The sequence below is a fragment of the Phalacrocorax carbo genome, chromosome 8 (assembly GCF_963921805.1).
Source record: "Phalacrocorax carbo chromosome 8, bPhaCar2.1, whole genome shotgun sequence".
Lineage (NCBI taxonomy): Eukaryota > Metazoa > Chordata > Aves > Suliformes > Phalacrocoracidae > Phalacrocorax > Phalacrocorax carbo.
In genome coordinates this window covers 24,377,022-24,395,396 of record NC_087520.1, presented here as the reverse complement: position 1 = coordinate 24,395,396, position 18,375 = coordinate 24,377,022, and the positions used below count along the sequence as shown (strand labels likewise).

Below are 18,375 nucleotides of genomic sequence, written 5' to 3'. Positions count from 1 at the left end.
CAGGGGCGCTGGTCCGGGGCTCGGCCACCTTCCCTCGCCTCAGCAGAGGCTCGGTTTATTCCAAACAGAGGCACAGAGTCGTCCGTTCCCCCCACCCCCTTTAATTACCCTTTCAGTTAATTAAAGAATGCCCAGTGTGACAAGCAGCATCACCCATGGACCCCCCTGGGGCGGGGGGCAGAGGTCACTTTTGCGGGGGGACACCCCGCAGGTAGTACACCCAGGAGACACCCGCTGCACCGGCAGCCCGCGGGCAGGAGACCACCATCCTGCTGGTGATGGGGACTGCGCTGCCCTCAAAGGAGACTGTGATGAAGGTGGTCTTCTTGGGGCGCAAGCTCTCGGGGCCCCTGACGGTGAAGGCTGGGTGTTCCACCGTGTACTGGAAGGTTGTGGGCTGCAGGAAGATGTTTTTGAAGGGGATGGAGGTGGTGCTGCCAGCCTTAATGGTGAAGGGGCCCTGGGGCTTGGGTGGGAGGGCAAGGCCGAAGAGGGGGATGCTGTACTCCGCCCCGAGTGGGGAGGAGAGCTGCAGTGTGGCCCTGGCTTCACCCAGCTGGCAGGGCTCGTAGGTCACCTCCACACTCAGCTCTGAGCCACCTGGGCCGGCAGGGGCCACACTGATTGTTTTATCCGTCTGGAAGTCGGCACAGTTGGTCTGCACAGGGGAGAGAAGAGACAATGGTGGGGATGGGTCACAAAAGCAGGGCCAGGACCCTTGGGAAGAAAGCAATTATCCCCTGCCATTGTGCTGGCTGGGGTCCCTTTCCATTGCCTGTCCCACCCCACCCTACCCCTGGTGAGCACCCATGATGAGCAGCCATAGGGCCATCCAAATGTTCCAAGCAAGGACAACCCTGCACCATTCCCCAAGAGACCTCACTGCCAGCGCTGGGGTTTAAGGTGGAAGCCCAGCTACAACAGCAGCTCCAACAAGGTCAGCAGAGAGGGGTCTGCAAGTGAGGGCAGTCCAGCTGGGGACAAGCCCAGTGTTGGTTGGAAGAGCCCTAGGCTCACATGGCCACCCTGGATCTGCCAGGCCAAGCTAGAGGGGAAGGATCCCCCAGTGGGAGAGGGCTGATGCTGGCCAGATGGGCTGCCTCCCAGCAAGAGCCCAGGGCAGGCTGGAGTCACCTGGAGAAGATAGTCTGTCTTCTGCTGTGCATAATTCATGATTTTGGTGGTGATGGTCTGACTAGAGCCCAGCGTGATGCAGAAGTAGAGGGGCTTCTCTGGCCTGCTTATGGTGGCTTTCAGGTGCAGGTTGTAGTAGAAAGAGCCCAAGTCGCTGCTCTGGAGCACCAGGCGCCCGGTGCTTTCACCCATTTTCAGGGGCTGGTACTCAAAGACAAGATCAACCTGGGAGGAATGAAGGGAAAAGCCACTGGGTCAGGCAGAGACAGAGCAGGCAAGGCCCAGGACGGGGGAAAATCAGTCCCTGGTGTGCTCACACAATGGTAGAAAGCAGCCCAGCACCCTCCCCTCACTTCAACTCCTTCTCTCTGAGTCAGAGCCCTGCTGCCCGTGGGAGACAGTTCACTTGGGGGACCATCCCCAATAGCTGAGAACCCTCCAGCACTATCCCAGAAGGTTCCCACCATAAAATGCCCCTATACTCCCTTAGGCCACAAAACACCACCTATCAATCCAGGCTGCAAACACCCTGCCAGTGGGGTGAGGCGTGCCCTGTAGCCACTCTGAACTGCAAATACCCACACTAAATAAGGAGCACATGGCACAAGGACCTGCCGTGTGAGGCCTGATAGGCACGTATCATGAGGGGTAGCATGGCGGACTCTACCAGCACAGGGCAATTCCCACTAGGGATATTCTCACACACTGCTTCCCCTCCATGTTATTAGCAGGTGGGAGCTGTTACCCCTGGAAAGCAGCCCCAGATGGTTCACATAGGGCATCACCCCCACCTGCTCCCAGAAAGGCAGCAGGGAGAGGAGAGAAGAGCATACTGGATGAGCTTTGCTCCTACCTCTGACTCTGCAGGAACAGTGAAATGTGGAGGAACGTTGACATCAGGCACTTTGCATTCTACGGCAAACATCACCGGGACAGGCAGAGGGTTGTCCACCTTGATGGTGGAAGACACTCTCTGCCGAACAGCAGTGGTCACTTCAATGGTGCTGATGGGTCCCGAAGCGGTGGCCTTGAAAGTCACCATGTAGAACAGGTACTCCTTGGTCACCTCATTGAGGAAGGTCACCTGGATCAGAGAAAAAGGTGACGTGCTGGTCATTCTGCACATAAAAATATACCAGCTGTGCTAAGCCAGCCCAAAGAACCCCCCAAGCTCAGCACCCTACTTCCAAGAATAGCCATAAGCAGCCACGTAGAAAGAGTGCAAGACTGGGAAAAGCACGTGTGGTATTTCCACTTTGTAATCTCCTGATTGCCTATTGCTTCCAGCTCACCAATTTCCTGACCCACCTATGCTTAGCAGCCCACAGTGGGACCTTCAGAGACAGACTGACACATGAGTGGGGTGTGTGGAGAGGTGCCTGCTGTTCATGACCCACCTAGGACACCTCCAATCCCACCAGTGGGTTCATGGAGGTATGAAAACAGGTATGTAGCTTGTCAGTGAGCAAACAGCTTCTTGAAGGGCCCCACAGCCTAGTGTCCACACTTACCATTGTGTTAAAGACTCCTTCCTTATAGGAAAGGAATGTGAGCTTGTAGTCCTTCTTGGCAGAGCCTGGCACATCAATGTATTCCAGGCCCTGCAGCACAGAACTGCTTTCCAGGTTTTCTGGTTTGAGTATGTCCACTACCACAAGGAACCTGGGGGTGAGAAGGATGCAATGAAGGTCAACAGGAAGGACTCCCATAGGATACCCATTGTGTGTGGGTACAACACAGCCCCTCTCACCCTCAACACCTTGGGCAGAGGGAGGCAGCTCTCGTCTACCTTGAAGGAAAGCCCTCCAGGATGGGTCTGCATTGGCAGAATGTGGCAAGTGTGATCCCAGACATCGATGGCCAGAAATGGCCAAGGAGAGCAAAAAGCTTGGAGGAAGGAGCTTCCAGGCAGTGGGAAGCCCTTCCTTGCTCTGCTGCAGGGATTGCTGATGGCATGAGACTTCCTGGTTCGTACTCACCTCTGTGGTCTGTTCAGCCAGTTGGATACAGGGATGAGCTCAGTGTAGGAAGTCCTACATGGTACCTGCCGGAAAATGGTCCCTGAACACTTTGGGGCCTCGGCAGTCCCTTGCAGGAAATAGTACAAGCCTGTCCCATCTGGCAATGGGAAGAAGATGGAGCCCTAAAAGACAAGTAATAGCATAAGTGAGCTCTCCTGCACTCTGGACCAGTTACTGGCTCTTGAGCACACCTGTACAGCTCCATGATCTCAGGCTGTCACTTAAGCCTCTTTGAGCAGGTCCATCTGGCAGATCTGTGACCACAGCTCCATGTCCTATGCAGATGGAGATGGCAATGTCATACCCACTCAGGCTGGCAGAGCCACAGGACATAGAGGCAGCATGTCTGGGCAAAGCAAGGGAACACCAGCCCTACAGCAGAGTTGGTCTGACCATCCTAACACCCCTTTACTTGCCTTACTAACTTGGGCGCATCAGCTGCTGGCCCTGTGCTCGTGCAGGGACAGCTGTGGTAAGGGGGTAGCAGTCCCTGCAAAGCTCAACTGCCCCAGCAGTGCTCCAGCATTACTGCCAAGAGAGCAAGCAGCCTGTGAGCTAGCACGGCAGGGTCCCACCAAGCCAGGGTGGGCCATGAAAAGCTCATATTTGTTCTCATTTCAGGTGCCAGTGGGTCACAGCCATCGGCCTGTGGCATCTCCTCTGCCTCCAGAGCAGCTGAAGACTGCAGGACTCTTCATGCAAGGCTGTATGTTAAAGAGATACCAAGCATATGCAACCCTACAGGACACAGATCTACTCTGCACCTTGGAGACTGAGCCCAGAAGTCTTTGGTCTCCACTCTCATTCTGGCCTATATTCTGGCATGGTGTAAGCTCAGCTGGAGAGGGCCTAAGGGCAGGTGTCTGACACCCACCACCAGCACCCCAGAGTTGTTCTGAACTGACCCCCCTGATTTAAGAGCTTGTCCCTGGTGTGTCTCAGAAATAGTGCCTGTGGGAACAGTGGGGCCGGTCACCCCATCTGCCCAGCCTGAGACCTGCATTACTGAAGGCCAGGGGGGCACTGAGAAAAGGCAGGGCAGCTTCGCCCCTCTTGTTTTCTGCACACTGCAAAAGGACCCTGGCAGGGCAGTGCTGGCAGAAGTGGTCATGCTCAGGGCTTGGGGAGCCTGTATAGCCCACAGGCCCAAGGACAGGGGTCTCTGAGCCCCTCTGGGCTGCATGGGCAGGGACCAGGAACTGCAGAGAACAGATTTAACTTCCTGGACCTTCAGACAACTTGGCTTTTTAGGTTACCTGCTCCTACACATTCAGTGGTTAGTCCAGACTTCCCACCTGAACTTTCCTTACACCTGGCCTTTAGCCACCAAGAAATCCAACTTCCAACACAGCATCAAAGGATAATTTCAGTTCATTGCGGACCTCTGAAGGTCATCTCATCCAACCTCCTGCCCAAAGCTGCGTGAGCTATGAGGGTCATGCTCTGAGGGCCAGCATGCTGGCACAGCTCACATACCTGATGCTTCTTGTTCTCAGAGCTCATGGTTTGGGGTTTGTAAGTGATCTTGTATGGCTTGTTTTTTTGATTGGCCTCCAGATGGAAAAATTCTGGCCCCTTCCAGTGTTCCCCCTCAATGACAGGTTGCATAGTCCAGGCCTCATTGCTTGGGTTGGACAGGAGGATGGTCTGGCTATACTTCTCACGCACATCACATGTGAAAGTCAGCGTCTGCAACAGAGGAGCACAGAGGCTGCTTGGTCATGCTGAGGAATCCTTTCCACTCAGACTATGACTGGCACAGGGATTGGCTTTTCATCATCATACACAAAATTTCCATTTGAGCCATAGCTTTTGGTGAAAATCACGTCAGTTCTTAGAGAAAGGAGAGGAATGAGTCCTTTGCATCTTGGGTGAAGGGGGCTGCTCCCTCTCAAGGAAAGGAGAAAGAAAATCAGATGTCCTGGAAGGGTACCTCTCCTGTGCAGGGACAAGACCTGCAGGCGCACAGCCCCTTCATGGGCAGGCTGAAGAGCAGCTCTGGGCTCCCTTTTGGAAGCAAGAGCCAACACCCCGCAGCTGCACCCTCCTGCAATGCCCATGAAGGCCAGGAATCCTCCATGCTGTACCACTGTGCCCCAGGAGCTGGATGCAGTTGCCTTGCCCACTCATAGTGCTGAATGCCCTCCCCTGCCCCTACAGGGAGGAAAAGTGTGGCTGTGGGTGGAGTATTGAGGATATAGCTGTGTGGCTCTGTGGCGAGGGTCTCAGAAGAGCCCTGCAGGGTGTCCCTGTGGCAAGGGTGTTGCAATGCAGAGCTCGGACAGCTGAGGTGCTTGCTGAGGGAGCAGTGCCTTTAACAGGGGAGGAAGGCAACTACAGCACTCAGAAATTTTGGGAGTCCTGCCCAGTGGTTTTCTCAGCTCTCTGGGATACCCAGGCAGGATGATAGGCAGGAGCAAGTCTTTGCGCGTAAATATCCTCTAGTCTCTGCCCTGGGAGAGATGTAGTGCAAATGACGGGGGTAAGGGAGGGACCCATCCTGTCTCTGCTCCAGTTACCTCTTTGGTGACAGGGGTCTCCATGCAGCATCCTGCCAGCGTAAGCTGGAGTGGCTCACTGCCCTGGATGAAGCACTGCAGGCCCTCATAGTGGATAGCATGACTTGGCTTAGAGGGGTGGAAGGTCACAATGAAGGGGACATCCATTCCTGGGGAGATGTAACCCTTTGTGGGGCTGATGGAGAAATCTGGCTTGAAGCTTTCGATGTCCCACTTAAACCTTGCCAAGGAAAGCACAAGGACAGCAAGGAAAGATTAGCAACTGGCAGGCTGCAAATGCAGTGTGTTGTTTCTAAGCCTCTTGTGGCCTTTTCCACAGGATCTCAGGCATGATGCTGAGACACCTGGCAATAAGGGTTCAGGCTGGGCAGGACTCAGATGCACCCATCTGTAAACAAGCTTTGGGTCATATCCCTTGCTAACTTCCAGGGCCTGACTGCACAGCCTTGGCTGCACAACTCTCCACTGAGATGGAAAAGCAGAAGGGAACTATCTGAGCAAGCTACAGCTCCATCCAACCCTCATCCAAGCTCTCAGCCCTCAGAAAGGACAGAGTTATGTATTACTTGACTCCTATGTCGCCTGTGTTCTGCATGATGATGTGCTGGGATGCGAAGCTCTGCTGCACTACTGCTCCAAAGCTGAGGTGCTCCTGGTCCAAGCTCACGTGGATGCCCTGGCAGGAGCCCCGCACCATGAAGAGGGAGCGCACCAGGCCGTTGCACTCCAACAGCACTTCTCCAGTGAATGGCTGGATGCGGCACTTTGGGGAGAAGGTCACCTCCACTTTACAGGTATCTCCTTTGGGCTTCAGACTTAGTTCACTGGTGGGGTTCAAGCAAAGAACCTGCCCAAAGAAATGAGCAGTGACTACTTCATCTGGCAACTGAGCTCTGAATCCTCCACAGAGTCTTCCAATTCCTATTCTGTCCCCATGAACATTGCCTCAGTCCTACTTATTCCCTGGTACACATCCCTAGGTACCAAAGGTATTTTCCTGTGACATGTCCATCTGGCCATGGTGAGCTAGACTATGTCTTCCAAAGTAATTTCATGTGAGCTCCAAGAGAGCTGTAATTCTTGGTCTTTAAAGGTTACCTTTCCATATCTAATATACAAGGCCACATTCTAACGTATGTGTCTAAAACAGGTGAGAGGAATTGTACCTTGTTCTCACTTCTGGCTATTAGGGGAGTCCTGACACCTAGCTCAGATGAGGCATTCACATTACAAGTATCTGCTGGTAAAGCAGTCCCAGCACAGAGGACTGGACATCATACAGGCAGGCAGGACAGCATAAAATTGTGATTAGCTACTAGGTCCCACCCAGAGCAGCTCATAGCTACCTGCAGGCATCCCTGTAGGCACACCAAATTGATCTCCAGTGAAGGAATGGGTCTTACCCCAGCTTCCTGTAGCTCTGGCATGGTGGATGCAAGACTGAGCTTAAAAGTGAGAGGGGCAGCACTGTTGTTTGCTATGGTGACAATCTTCTTCACTGTCTGTCCGATGGAGAGGGCTCCCAGTTTCACCACCTTTCCTTGTGGTTCCACAACATCAACCTGAGGCAGGAGGGATTAATATAAAATGAAAGGAAAGAAGAAGAAAAGGTTTTCTACCACCCTCATGGCAGAAAACTAAAATATGGTAGGCTGGGGAAGAGATGAAGAAAATGAGAAAGAAAACCACGCTGGCTGTCTGCCACCTGGGGTTTTAGGATTCAGATTTCAACTCACCTTCAGTTCCGTGCCCCTTCCTCGGATGTCAACAGTCTGCTGGCAAAGACCATTGATTTCAAAAGGGATGAGCTCGTGGTAAGATGCAACTTCTCTGGGATAGAAAGTGATGGGTACCTCCGCTGTCCCTCCAGGGCACAGAACGTACCCGGGGAAGTCCACCTTCAGGTGCACGGTGCTGGTGAACAAGCAGTTCAAGCTGGCAGAAAGCACAGCAAAGAGGAGCAGAGGTGTCATAAGGCTGCATGTGCTCAGATGACACCATCAAGGCTACTTAGGGCTTTCCTGTTTTCTCTCCCTGCATCCTCAGGATTTCATCTGCAGGGTTCATGAAGATATGGAACATGCACATGCTAAGCAAGGGCTGAAGGAGTGTGTGGAGAAGACCTACCTCACATCCTTGTCTGCCTTGTTCGTGATGATGAGGGTCTGACGGGCAGGTACCATCCCAGCCTGGTAGATGAAGCAGGGTCCAAAGTTGAGTCTGGTGGTGGAGAAGTGGACAGTGGGAACTACCACGGTGGCAAGAAACATGCAGGTAAATGTGGGACCCTTGCTGATCTGGTGAGGAGAAGGACAGCATAGGCCAGCTGAAGAGATGGGAACTACAACTGCAAACACTAGAGATGGCTGAGGAAGAGGATGTGGGACAGTTGGCTGCAGCAACAATAAGGAGAAGCAGGTGCCAAAGGACCCCAGAATGGAAACAGAAGGTGGAAGGCTTGGGCTGAGAGGGAAAGGGTTTTTGGAGAGTCATGGCCCTGCTTTGTGCAGCCACGTGCCGAGCAGGGTGACCACATGCTGACAGGTCCTTTCTCAGCTGTGGGACCCAACTCAGCAGGAGCCTGGCAAGGACAAACAGATCTATCTCTGTACACATCTAGAACCCCCCAAATTAGGGGCAGAAAAGGCCTGAGGGATATGTGCTGCCAACAAAAGCGCTTCCCAAAGTGGTCCTGAATAAGCACTTATTAAAACATTTTATTCAGAAGTGATCAGACTCTATTTTGGCAGTAGGAGCCTCTTTGCCTCATTCAGGCTCTGTAGTGACGGAACTTACCCCAGCTCTGGGCTCCTGCTGCCAAGCTGCAGCGTAGGGAAGGCGAAGGTCCTGTATTAAACACTGGTGCCTCACCTGCAGCGTCAGCTTTACATCCTTTAATGAGCACATCTTCTGTGGGTGAAAAGCCAGCTGGGCCTCTGCTTTTCCCTCCGCCCGCACAGTACCCATCTGAGGGGTGATGGTAAGGACCTGCTTATGAGCTGCAGGGCCACTCAGTTCCCATGAGAAGGTGAAGCTGAACTTGCCATTATTGCAGATGCTGAAGATGTGCTTGATGTTCTCGTTTATCTGTACCTGTGGGGAGAAGGCGTCAAGGACTAGGGGTTGAAGCACATGCAAACTGTCAGCTGGCCCAGCAAGTGCTCCTGCATCTTTCACATTCAGCTAACGACCTGTGTGAAAGATCAATCTCCCTTCCTCTAGAGACTGATAAATGAAGAAAAAAACATTCCCTCTTGTTCAATGTACCTGCAAGGCTCCTGGTTAATCTTGCAGGGCTTTGTGGGGCAAATGTTTCAGGGAATCAGCGCTGCTTACCTCCTTGAAATCAATGACATTGATCTTGTGTGCGCTGAGCTCAGTGACACAGCCATCACTGTCCTCACACCTGACAGACACATTCATGCTGTAGCCGGTGGCCTTGATATTCAAGGAGAGGGGCTGGGTCTTCCTCTTGACATCGCACTTGAGGTTGAAGACTGCCTCTCCTTCTAGTATTGGTGTGAGGTAGACTGTAATGGGAAACCTGAGCAGAGAAGACCCTTTTTACTCTGTTCACTGTCTCCTAGTTTTCTTGGCCCCACATTGCCTGCTCTACTGGTAAGCAGCTGTGCAATGGCTGTGGTGAGAAACCAGAAGCAGCACCCTGCCTTTCCAGGGCCTTCCAACACTGAGCAAGCCCTGGTGAGAACTGTTTAGGATGTGATGATCCCATGCAATGAAATGGCAGAGGATACAACAACAAGCAGCAGACACTGAACGCTGACCTTACTGCCCTGCCTATGTGCCCAGGGCAGCATTGGGTTGAGACACCACTTCTGTCCCAAACACAGAAGAAGGCACTCTTAGACACCCCCGGTCTCTCCAATCTATATAACAAGGGTAACAGCCTCTTTACAAAGAGGAATTATCCAGCTCCTGTGACAGCAGTACAATGTGGGTGCCACCAAACTGCCTCTTTGTAATTTCTATGGGTGATTTCTGGGTACATGATCAAACACAACCAAACTACAGAGATTTAAGGAATTACCACTTCTCAGGTGAGCCACAGTAACTGATACAGGATGCTCTCTTATCTTGCACCCCATGGCAAGCTAAAATTCAGCATCTTTTTAAGCCACAGCGAAGCTCCCCAGAGCTAATGCAATCTCCTTACACCCAGGCAGGCTATGAGTGGGCACAGGGACATCCATGTTGGATCAACAGATGAGCTGGTGACCTGTTATACTGCTTGAACTCATGATCATATCTGATTGCAAGTCATGGCTGCAGTTTACAAGAGAAGAGCATCCATTTTCTAACAGGTGATCCTGCAAAACACAGCTGGGCGTGTAAGCCTGTTGCTGTCACCCACAATGGGCTTAAATGCTGCCTGCAGTGCTGCTTGTGTGCTTTGCTGCTCTTGGTGGCTTTGCACAGACCACGTGTGGTGGGGTCTGTCACAAAAATAACACAGGCAAGAGAGAAGACTTTGCACACTTAAGGCTGCTGACTCAAGCAACCACAGGGTTAAACCCCCAAACATGATTTTGTCATCAAAACCAAAAGATCCAAAGCCTGCATTTCTCCAGGAAGGGGGCCTAAAAGATGAGGGAAACCCAACACAGCCACTTTATGGAGAAACCTGCAGTTCTGTGGTGTCCCCAAGGGGAAGGAATGAAACAAGGCAGATGTATGCTACTGCTGAGAGTTACCTGGTGACTGTGGAAAGGAGAAAGCCTCAGAAGCAAAATGACAGTGCAATGCTTGGCACACAGGAGAGGGAATCTGGCCTGTGATCCCTCTTACCTTGAAAGTGGAGCGATGGAACCTTCCAGGGGCTCTATTTTCAGGGAGGCGTTGCAGCCCTCTGAGAAGAGAGAGCTTTCTCTGAAAGCAAAGCTGAAGGCTTCTTTCTCACTGTTGATCATATAGATAGTCTGGTGCACCTCGTGCCCTGGAGAAAGGACAAAGCAGCCGCTGAAAACCTTTTGTTCTTTCGTCCACCAGACCGCCATTGTCCACTGCAGTCCCACCTGCCACTGAGCCCGGCAGGCAATTTGCAGTGAGGAGCATTTCCTGCAGCACGGCACGCTCAGAATGACAACATGGAAACGAACTTCTGACCCCATAGGCTCCTCTGCATCACCCCCAAATCCCCTCTTGGAAACAACTGCAACTGCATGCCATGTTACTTGCCCATACATGCCTTCCTCCCTTCCCCTTCCATTCCCTCGTACACTTGGGTGCCAGGAGCTAGATGCTTTCCTCACAAGAGACCTTTTCCATTTCCAGCTTCTTTGTGGGAGCCTGCTGGAATAATGGGACTTCTGGGCCCCTGGAGAGGTAAATTTCTGAGCGTTTAAGGTGTAACCAGGGTGCTCACCTATTAACAGCAAGTGAAAGTTCAGGTGGGATCTCTCCAGAGTCACTAGTGGGTCAGTGGTATTGCCCACCAACAGGAAAGGGACTGAAATGTTCTGCTCAGGGATTGTAAAGACCCAAAATGATTCTGTGATGTCCAGGTGCTGGGGGATAAATTCAAACTTCATCTGTGGGAAAAAGAGGCAAATGAAAGAAACTTGCTGCCCTTGGCAGGGTAAGGGGAGGGGGCTGCAGTCTATACCACCAAGAAACCCAGGAACCTCCACCTTATGTTGCTGTGAGCTTAGAGAGAGGCTGCTGTGCTGCTTACAGTCCAAAAGTGTGGCTGATGTGGCCTATGGGGTGACAACAGGTTCATCTGCCAGTTCATTTACACTGCAGTCAAAGGTTTCTTTTTGGTCTTTGTAAGCTCACAGTGAGATGGGACACCCAGTAAGTATAGACATGGCTGGTGTTAAACTGGCATACACGTGTATTGGATCTACCTTCTTACTTTTCTGCACCCACCTCTGTTTTCTTCCCTGGCTGGATCTGACCTCTCTCTGTGAGGCAGAAGAAAGCCACCTGTTCTGGTGGGGCTTCAGGGTCTTGGCAAGTCCACTGGAAGGAATATGCAGAACTGGTTGGGTTCATAACCATGAAGGTCCTGGGAACACAAAGTAAAAAAGACTACTAAGGTGGCATTGGGATGTTAATGACTTTGTCCTGTATCAGGTATCAGGCACTGCCAGTCCTGGACACCATCTGGAAGGAGTTATTTGGTACAGGGGAACAAGCTGGGAGCACAAACATTTCACCTGCTTTCTAGGCTAAAAACCAATGGCTATCAACAAAGAAATCAGCCAAACTCATGCATGTTAAAATGGTAAGATCAAGCGAAAATGGTAGAATCAAGTCCAGTAAGGCTCCTTTGGAAGACAGTGTTCTCTGCTGTGGTTGCAGCCTTCACTGACCCTGTCTGACTGGTATCTCAAATGAGCAAGAATTTCCCAAAGATGCTCTTCAAAGGGACAAAGGTTGTATTGGCCAAAGCATAGGCTGGGGATACGTGGTCATCCCAGACTGACCCATACCTTACTGAAGAAAGGGACAAAGAGAACAAAATTTGGCCAGTTAGTCTTCACTGACCAGCTTGTTCCAGCCCCAAAACAGGTTGGTGGCCAATTATCTGGAGATCACAGATTTTTTTTCCAAGCCCTGGGGCTTGGATGAATAGCTGGAGAGGTCTCTGGTTAGGAGGGGTGAGTAGGAGACCATCAACAGAAGAAGCCATGCCCACACCTACCTGCTGTTCCTGCTACACACTCCAATTGCCGCAAACTCAATCACTCTTGTACTGGGATTGAACGTTGCCCCCTTTGGTCCCTGCAACTCTGGGTTGCACCTTTTTGCAGTGTTATAGTCAGAGTCTTCCAGTTCAAAGTGGCAGCTTGGCATCAGGCTTCTCCCCTTCACAACAACCTCTGGGCCCTTCTGATTTGGCTTCAGGTTGGGAATACTAGGAAGAAAGGCACTGGTATCAGCCAGCCAGCTGTTTGCCTGCCTCTTTGTACAGCACAGAGTGCTGTGTTCTCTCTCCGTGGAAGCACTGATCAGCAAATCAAACAGAATTGCACTCCCCACCACAGAGGCAGAGGAGGTGAAATAGCAGAAACACGAACAGAGACCAGCTGCAGCACACAGGTTTCTACGTAGATAAGGAGGCTGTACTTGTCTGATAAGGAAGCATAGCATAGGAGTGCCTGGCCCCTTGACAGCCTTTCTGGGTCTCTCTTTCCAGATTTTGCAGCCCTCCAGGAGCTTAATACAACGTCTTCCCGGTGTCTCCATACCTGCCTCTACCAAAGCCGGATGATTATCCATCTTTGCTGCTGTATGTTGGTTGTTTCTGCTGCCTCTCTGGGGCTGGCTGTCCCCAGGTCTGCATTCCCACCCACCCCAATCAGAGGCAATACCACAACTATCCATCGGTGGCATGAGTTGAAAAGTGAGCAAGCCTGGACATTTCCTACCTGCAGAGCATACGGCTCTCAAAGTCCCCCACGTACACTGGAGAGAACTTCATCCGGAAGAGCTGTTCCTGGCCGGCAGGGATGGTGCCACTGCAGGGCTCAACAGAGAACAGTGGAGTGGTACTGACAGCATTCAGTGGTGAGCTCAGGGAGGAAGAGACATGCTTTAGAGCATGGCCTAGCTGGCTTGAACAACGGCTAGACTGGAGCTTCACTGAGGCACCAGAAGTGAAAGAGAAGAAATCCCCTGTGGAAAGGAAGAGATTGTAGCAGGACATAATCTTTTGAGGAGAAAGTCATCTGTTGCCAGAAACTCTGCCTCCTGCTGCAGGTGGACAGAAGGGAGCTGGGATGCACTTGGAGCATCCCTGGCCAAGTGCTTTCAGCAGGAGGACTCCCCATGAAGAACAGGGAAAGCAGATGGGTTGCTTTTTGCTTCTGTGTTGCTGATTGCTGAACTGTAATCCCAGAAAGTCCTGGGGACAGGTGTGAAAGTGAGAACAGACAGGAGGGAGAACTGAGGGTGGGGGATAGCACACACAGTGAAAAGGCCCAGCAGAGATGCAGAGAACTGCCAAAATCAGAACACACCACTGAACATCAATCTGTATTAGATGCTCAGGTGATGGCCAGGAAGGCTATGTCTGTTAGCAAATTAAATGGGCCCAGGACTGAAGCCAGCTGCTTCACTCAATGCTGTTAAACTCTCTCCATCTCCACAGCTGGGCAGCTTGATGCAAACTTCTCCTGCAGAATGGTTTCTGGCCAGTGTTCATTCCCAAACCATATCCAGGAACTAAGAGTAGAGATGTCTCTGTTACAGCATCTAGGAAAATTTCTGGGCACCATTTCACTTCCCAGTATAGCCAGCCTCAGCTCTTAGCATTAAGGGCAGTGTTAAGTCCTGCTCCCCTGTTGCCTACAGAACTGAATTTTGCTTGCTGTGCAGGGTAGAGAGAAGGCTTTGAGGAACAGCGCTGCTCTGTCCTTCACACCCTTCCTTCCTTCCTCTTTGTCAGGCTTTCATAACTGACAACCAGACAGCTAATGGCACAGCCCAGCAGACCGGCTTCAGCATAAGTGTGCCCTGTGCCAAGGAAGAGCCAACCAGGACCCACGGAGGGGGGGGAGTTAAACACAGTCAGAGCATCAATGACTTTGGTTGAGGTCTCCCATCTTGACCATCAGGCAAGCTGCCTGTGATGGGAAAAACAAGGGTTGACAGATCTCCTCACTCCTGTTACTGGTGAGACCTTTTGGACACACAGCCCTGTTTCCCCACAGAACCATGCTGCTCCCAAGGAGACCGTGTGCTCAGACACAAACGCATTACAGTAGGGTAATGAGTCACTGCCCCGCCGTTGAGCTCTGCTGACTGCTGTGGGCAGGGTCTCTGCCTGTGGCAAACACTCCTGTGACCAAGCTAGGAGGGTTAATTTTAGACAGTGACTTTGCATTTGCCCTGTGCTGGGGAACTGCACACAGACAGCGACAGCAGGTCAGCTAACTCGTCCTTACACTATCAATTTTCCCAGTCTCAGAGACTTCCCAAAGAGGTGCCCTGATGTCCCCCTTCCCAGTCTTGAGCCACCATGTGGCTCTCCCCTGATCCAGCTCCCATGAAGAGCACAAGTGTCAGAGCAACTCGAGGAGGGTCTGAAAGGTAGAGAGGGAGCAAGGAGAAAGTCTCCAGCTGCAGCTGAGAAGATGCTGATGAAAGTGGAGGACTGGATAGGGATGAAAAAAGTCAATTCATGTTTTGGCGTGAAGCGGCATGGTCTTCTCCCCAAGCCCTCAGCTACTGGTTGAAACAGCCTGGGCAACCCCAGCTGCCACAGAGAGCTAGTAGAGCCTTACCATCCAGACTGGGCGGGAGCAGCTCCCTGGTTTGGCTCATTGCCCTTTCATCTTCTGCAGCCACCATCCAGGTATATTCCACAGCTACATTCCCTGTATTGGACAGCTGGAAACTGAAAAGCAAGAAGGATAGAAAGAAAACATCCGATAAATACAAAGCGAGTAGAAAAGTAACACTGTATGGTGGGCTTCTGGTACCCTTTTCTTTATGCTGAGTAGCGTCGTCTTCCCCAGGGAACTCTGCCAGAACTCACAGTCCTGGGCTGCCTCAAGACAAAGTATTTCAAAGTTTGGAAGTTAAAGAGGAAAGGGCAGACATGGTGCCCAGGAGATTTAACCCAAGGGTCTTATTCTGGTCTTGATGTCTTGGCTTGACATTATTTTGACTGCAAACTCATCCTCGAGCAGATGAGGACAGGCAACATGCAATGAAAGCAAACCCATGGTTGTTCTTAGCAGAAAGGCATGGCAGAATTGAACCTCTCCTGGCATGTCTTGGCAGGATAGTGGCCACCATCTGCTGCTTGGCTTTGTGTGCAGATATGTGGGCCCCAGCACCCAGCCAGGACTTGGAAAGGATGAAACAAAAAATTATTTGTTTAAAGAACAGCAGGTGAGACTGAACATAAAGCCTTAAAGGAACTTGGGTGTACATGTGGGAGATATCCAGGACCCCAGGACTTGTGGAAGCTGAAACCTCAGACCCAGCAGGCAGCAGCATTGCCCTCCAAGGCTGATCAGCCTGTTGGAGATTAGAAGAGGTTGATTAAGTGGCCAAGCAACGAGCATGACAGTGTAACCTCTGCCGGCACACGACCATGAGAAGAAGGAAAAGCAGAGGCCACCAGAGAGCATAGTGTGGCTCTAGTGAAGCAGACGCTGGGTCTGCCCTGGGCAAAGGCAGTTCCCATTCGTGGGTCCCTTGGGCTTGGCCTCCAGCACTCACGTGAATGTCCTTGTCTGGAAGAGCAAGGTCTCCTTAAACTGAATCATGTCTGTATCCAGCTTGAACTCAGCGTAGTCAACGACAGCACTGATGTGAAGCTCCACCTCGCGGCTGCTCTTCTCCAGGACAGTGTGAGCTGGTTCTGGGTCCGTCTCGATCACCTCCAAACAGGAGAGGGAAGAATCACTGAGTAGAGCCCAGAAAGCCAGACCGAGCAGGGATTCTTTCAGCCTCCAAATTCAACCGTGTTGCAGGGGCTAGGAAGTACCATTCCCATTTATTTCCGTGGAAAGATGACAAAATTTGACCTTTCTGCTGTCGTATTTCTTTCTACCTACTGATCAAAGCAATCACCATCATGACTGCAAATACACGCATGGTGACTATGGCTGGGTATCAGTCCCCGTGTTTCAACCCTGTAGAGTGTCTGACCTTTTTCCTGGCCCCCTATAAATCCAGCAGGCCTCTAAACTAGGATTAAGTTCCCCTGCCGGAGCTCTGTGAATGGAGAACCACAAGAACGAACAGACCTAGAAAGCACTTTTTCCTTTTTGCCTTAGGAGAAAGTGCTTTCTAGATGTCTCATGTGGAGCAACAGCCACGCTGGTGGGGGCTGGGCTTTTTGCGATGGGAATGAATTCACTAGGAAAGTCTCTGACTGCTGATGCTCTGATGGGGAAGAAGTTTGGTTTACAGGTCTTACGATGGTTCAGAAACTAGGGAAGAACCATCACCCAAGACAACTGTGTTTGGCAATAATTACAGTAAAAGAAAGAGTTTCTGCAGATGATACTTCTCTGGACTCCTGCATGACTGCCACACAGTGCCTGGGCTGCCCCATAATGAGATATCCCACATGATACAGAGACCACAACCAAAATCGCTGGTATTGGTGTAGACTGAGCTCAGAGCTCATCCACAATGTGCTGGTGGGCTAGCCAGCATACAGAGAAGAGTGCTAGTGTTGCTCTCCACTACAAAACAAGAGGCAGACTGCAGTGGATTTAACTCCTCCTTGGTGAAAAGCACTGAATCAGATGAAGAGATTTTTAACACCATAAAATGTGGTACCATAAAATGTGACCTTCCATTCAACACAGGTTGCAACACTTCAGCTTTTGGCAGAGACTGATGTTTAGCCACATGCAAGTTGTCTGTCAAAAAGATTTCCCCATCTTATGTGAGTGTATCAGGTCACTGTGCATCCACCTCTTCTCTAAAATGCACTGCTAGTTAAACTCTCAGATGGATTAAATGTCAGGAGGAAGCAGGAGCTGCTTAGCCAGCCGAGATGGTGGTCTGCTACCATCAGCAGCTCTTTTTGTGGAAGCCAGGCTAGCTTTTGCTATCGTGCTTCTTACCTTCTTCTTGACAGGCCATGTGGCTGCCAGGCCCCTCATGGCATCCACCCACTTGACAGTGCGCAGGCGGTCATCCCAGTCAGTAACCTGCTCTGGTGGCAGCTGGAAGGTGATCCTAGCCACCTTACATTTCACAAGATGCATTTTGAAGGTGACCGCAATGTCTGATTTCAAGGTCACTGTGATGTCCTTAGCACAGCCAGCATGGAGGTGTCCCACCTAGGGAGAACCAGAGAGCCAAGACAAAACTGGAATCACTGGCAAGGGCAGGACTGATAGCAAAGGAATTGATGTGGTATGTGGCTGTGCCAGGAATCTGCATCTTATTGTGTATTTATCTGAGGTTTGATAGAGAAAAGCACAAAAGATGCCACCTGCCATAACACAAAGCCTTTTCTGAGGGTCTGACAGCCTTGCCCTAGCAAAAGCAGGGACTGCATCTCCTATGTGGCACTGGAATGGTCTCTCACTGGTATGTGGTGACTCCCTGCTAGCTCCCGGGAACCCACTGGGCAGGGCTTGAGCAGTGGGGAAAAGCAGAACCATCTATGCTCACCTGGGGGGAGAAGTGAAAGGGGGTGCTTGCCAGCCACTCAAACCGCATCACATCCACCCTGCTGCGATTGGTGATTGTGAAGGTCACAGCGTAGGGTGTCCCGATGTGACAGTCCCCGAACTGGATGTGATTCACTCTGGCAGCTGTTAAGAATGACAGCAAGGGATCTCAGTGTGCGGTGAGGTCCATCCACCCCCCTCACACACAGACACATGTATGTCCAACTCCCTTTCTCGCTCTAAGCCTTCCTCCCTCTGGGAGATGCAGTTCCCCATCCTACCACTTTCAGAGATACCCCCTGACATGTCCCTAAACATGTGGCTGTGTCTGTGCAGAAGGACATGCAGTGCAGCATGCACTACCTCTGTGCACAGGGCAGGCATGCTCACAGACCAGGTCCGGTGGGCGACAGCACAGGCCTGGTTATATAGAAGACAAATTATCATACATGATACACCATGGGCTGGTGGTCTCCTTTTAGAGACCTCTGACCCTTCCTTGCTTAGCCTGCACGCTTGACAGAGGATCACCCCTTGTGTTCTCAAGTGTGGCTGCTCTGCAGGCTACAAAAGGCAACAGGATCTGTC

General features: G+C 51.5%; 1 protein-coding gene across 1 annotated transcript in view; it reads right to left on the bottom strand.

Moving 5' to 3' along the window:
- Positions 1-18: 18 nt before the first annotated feature.
- The window catches only part of HYDIN (HYDIN axonemal central pair apparatus protein), a 149,758-nt gene continuing 131,401 nt past the window's right edge, over positions 19-18,375 (bottom strand). Inside the window, exons 63-84 of the mRNA XM_064459217.1 lie at positions 17,789-17,931; positions 17,233-17,451; positions 15,872-16,032; positions 14,926-15,038; positions 13,069-13,315; positions 12,342-12,554; positions 11,564-11,702; positions 11,058-11,223; positions 10,481-10,628; positions 9,011-9,218; positions 8,546-8,767; positions 7,802-7,971; positions 7,411-7,609; positions 7,078-7,236; positions 6,241-6,521; positions 5,675-5,894; positions 4,632-4,844; positions 3,114-3,277; positions 2,646-2,796; positions 1,988-2,218; positions 1,135-1,359; positions 19-658 (exon numbers count right to left, since the gene is read on the bottom strand). Of these exons, the coding sequence (XP_064315287.1) occupies positions 185-658; positions 1,135-1,359; positions 1,988-2,218; positions 2,646-2,796; positions 3,114-3,277; positions 4,632-4,844; positions 5,675-5,894; positions 6,241-6,521; positions 7,078-7,236; positions 7,411-7,609; positions 7,802-7,971; positions 8,546-8,767; positions 9,011-9,218; positions 10,481-10,628; positions 11,058-11,223; positions 11,564-11,702; positions 12,342-12,554; positions 13,069-13,315; positions 14,926-15,038; positions 15,872-16,032; positions 17,233-17,451; positions 17,789-17,931 (4,466 nt within the window). The 3' untranslated portion in view covers positions 19-184. The remainder of the gene's footprint in view (positions 659-1,134; positions 1,360-1,987; positions 2,219-2,645; positions 2,797-3,113; positions 3,278-4,631; positions 4,845-5,674; positions 5,895-6,240; positions 6,522-7,077; positions 7,237-7,410; positions 7,610-7,801; positions 7,972-8,545; positions 8,768-9,010; positions 9,219-10,480; positions 10,629-11,057; positions 11,224-11,563; positions 11,703-12,341; positions 12,555-13,068; positions 13,316-14,925; positions 15,039-15,871; positions 16,033-17,232; positions 17,452-17,788; positions 17,932-18,375) is intronic.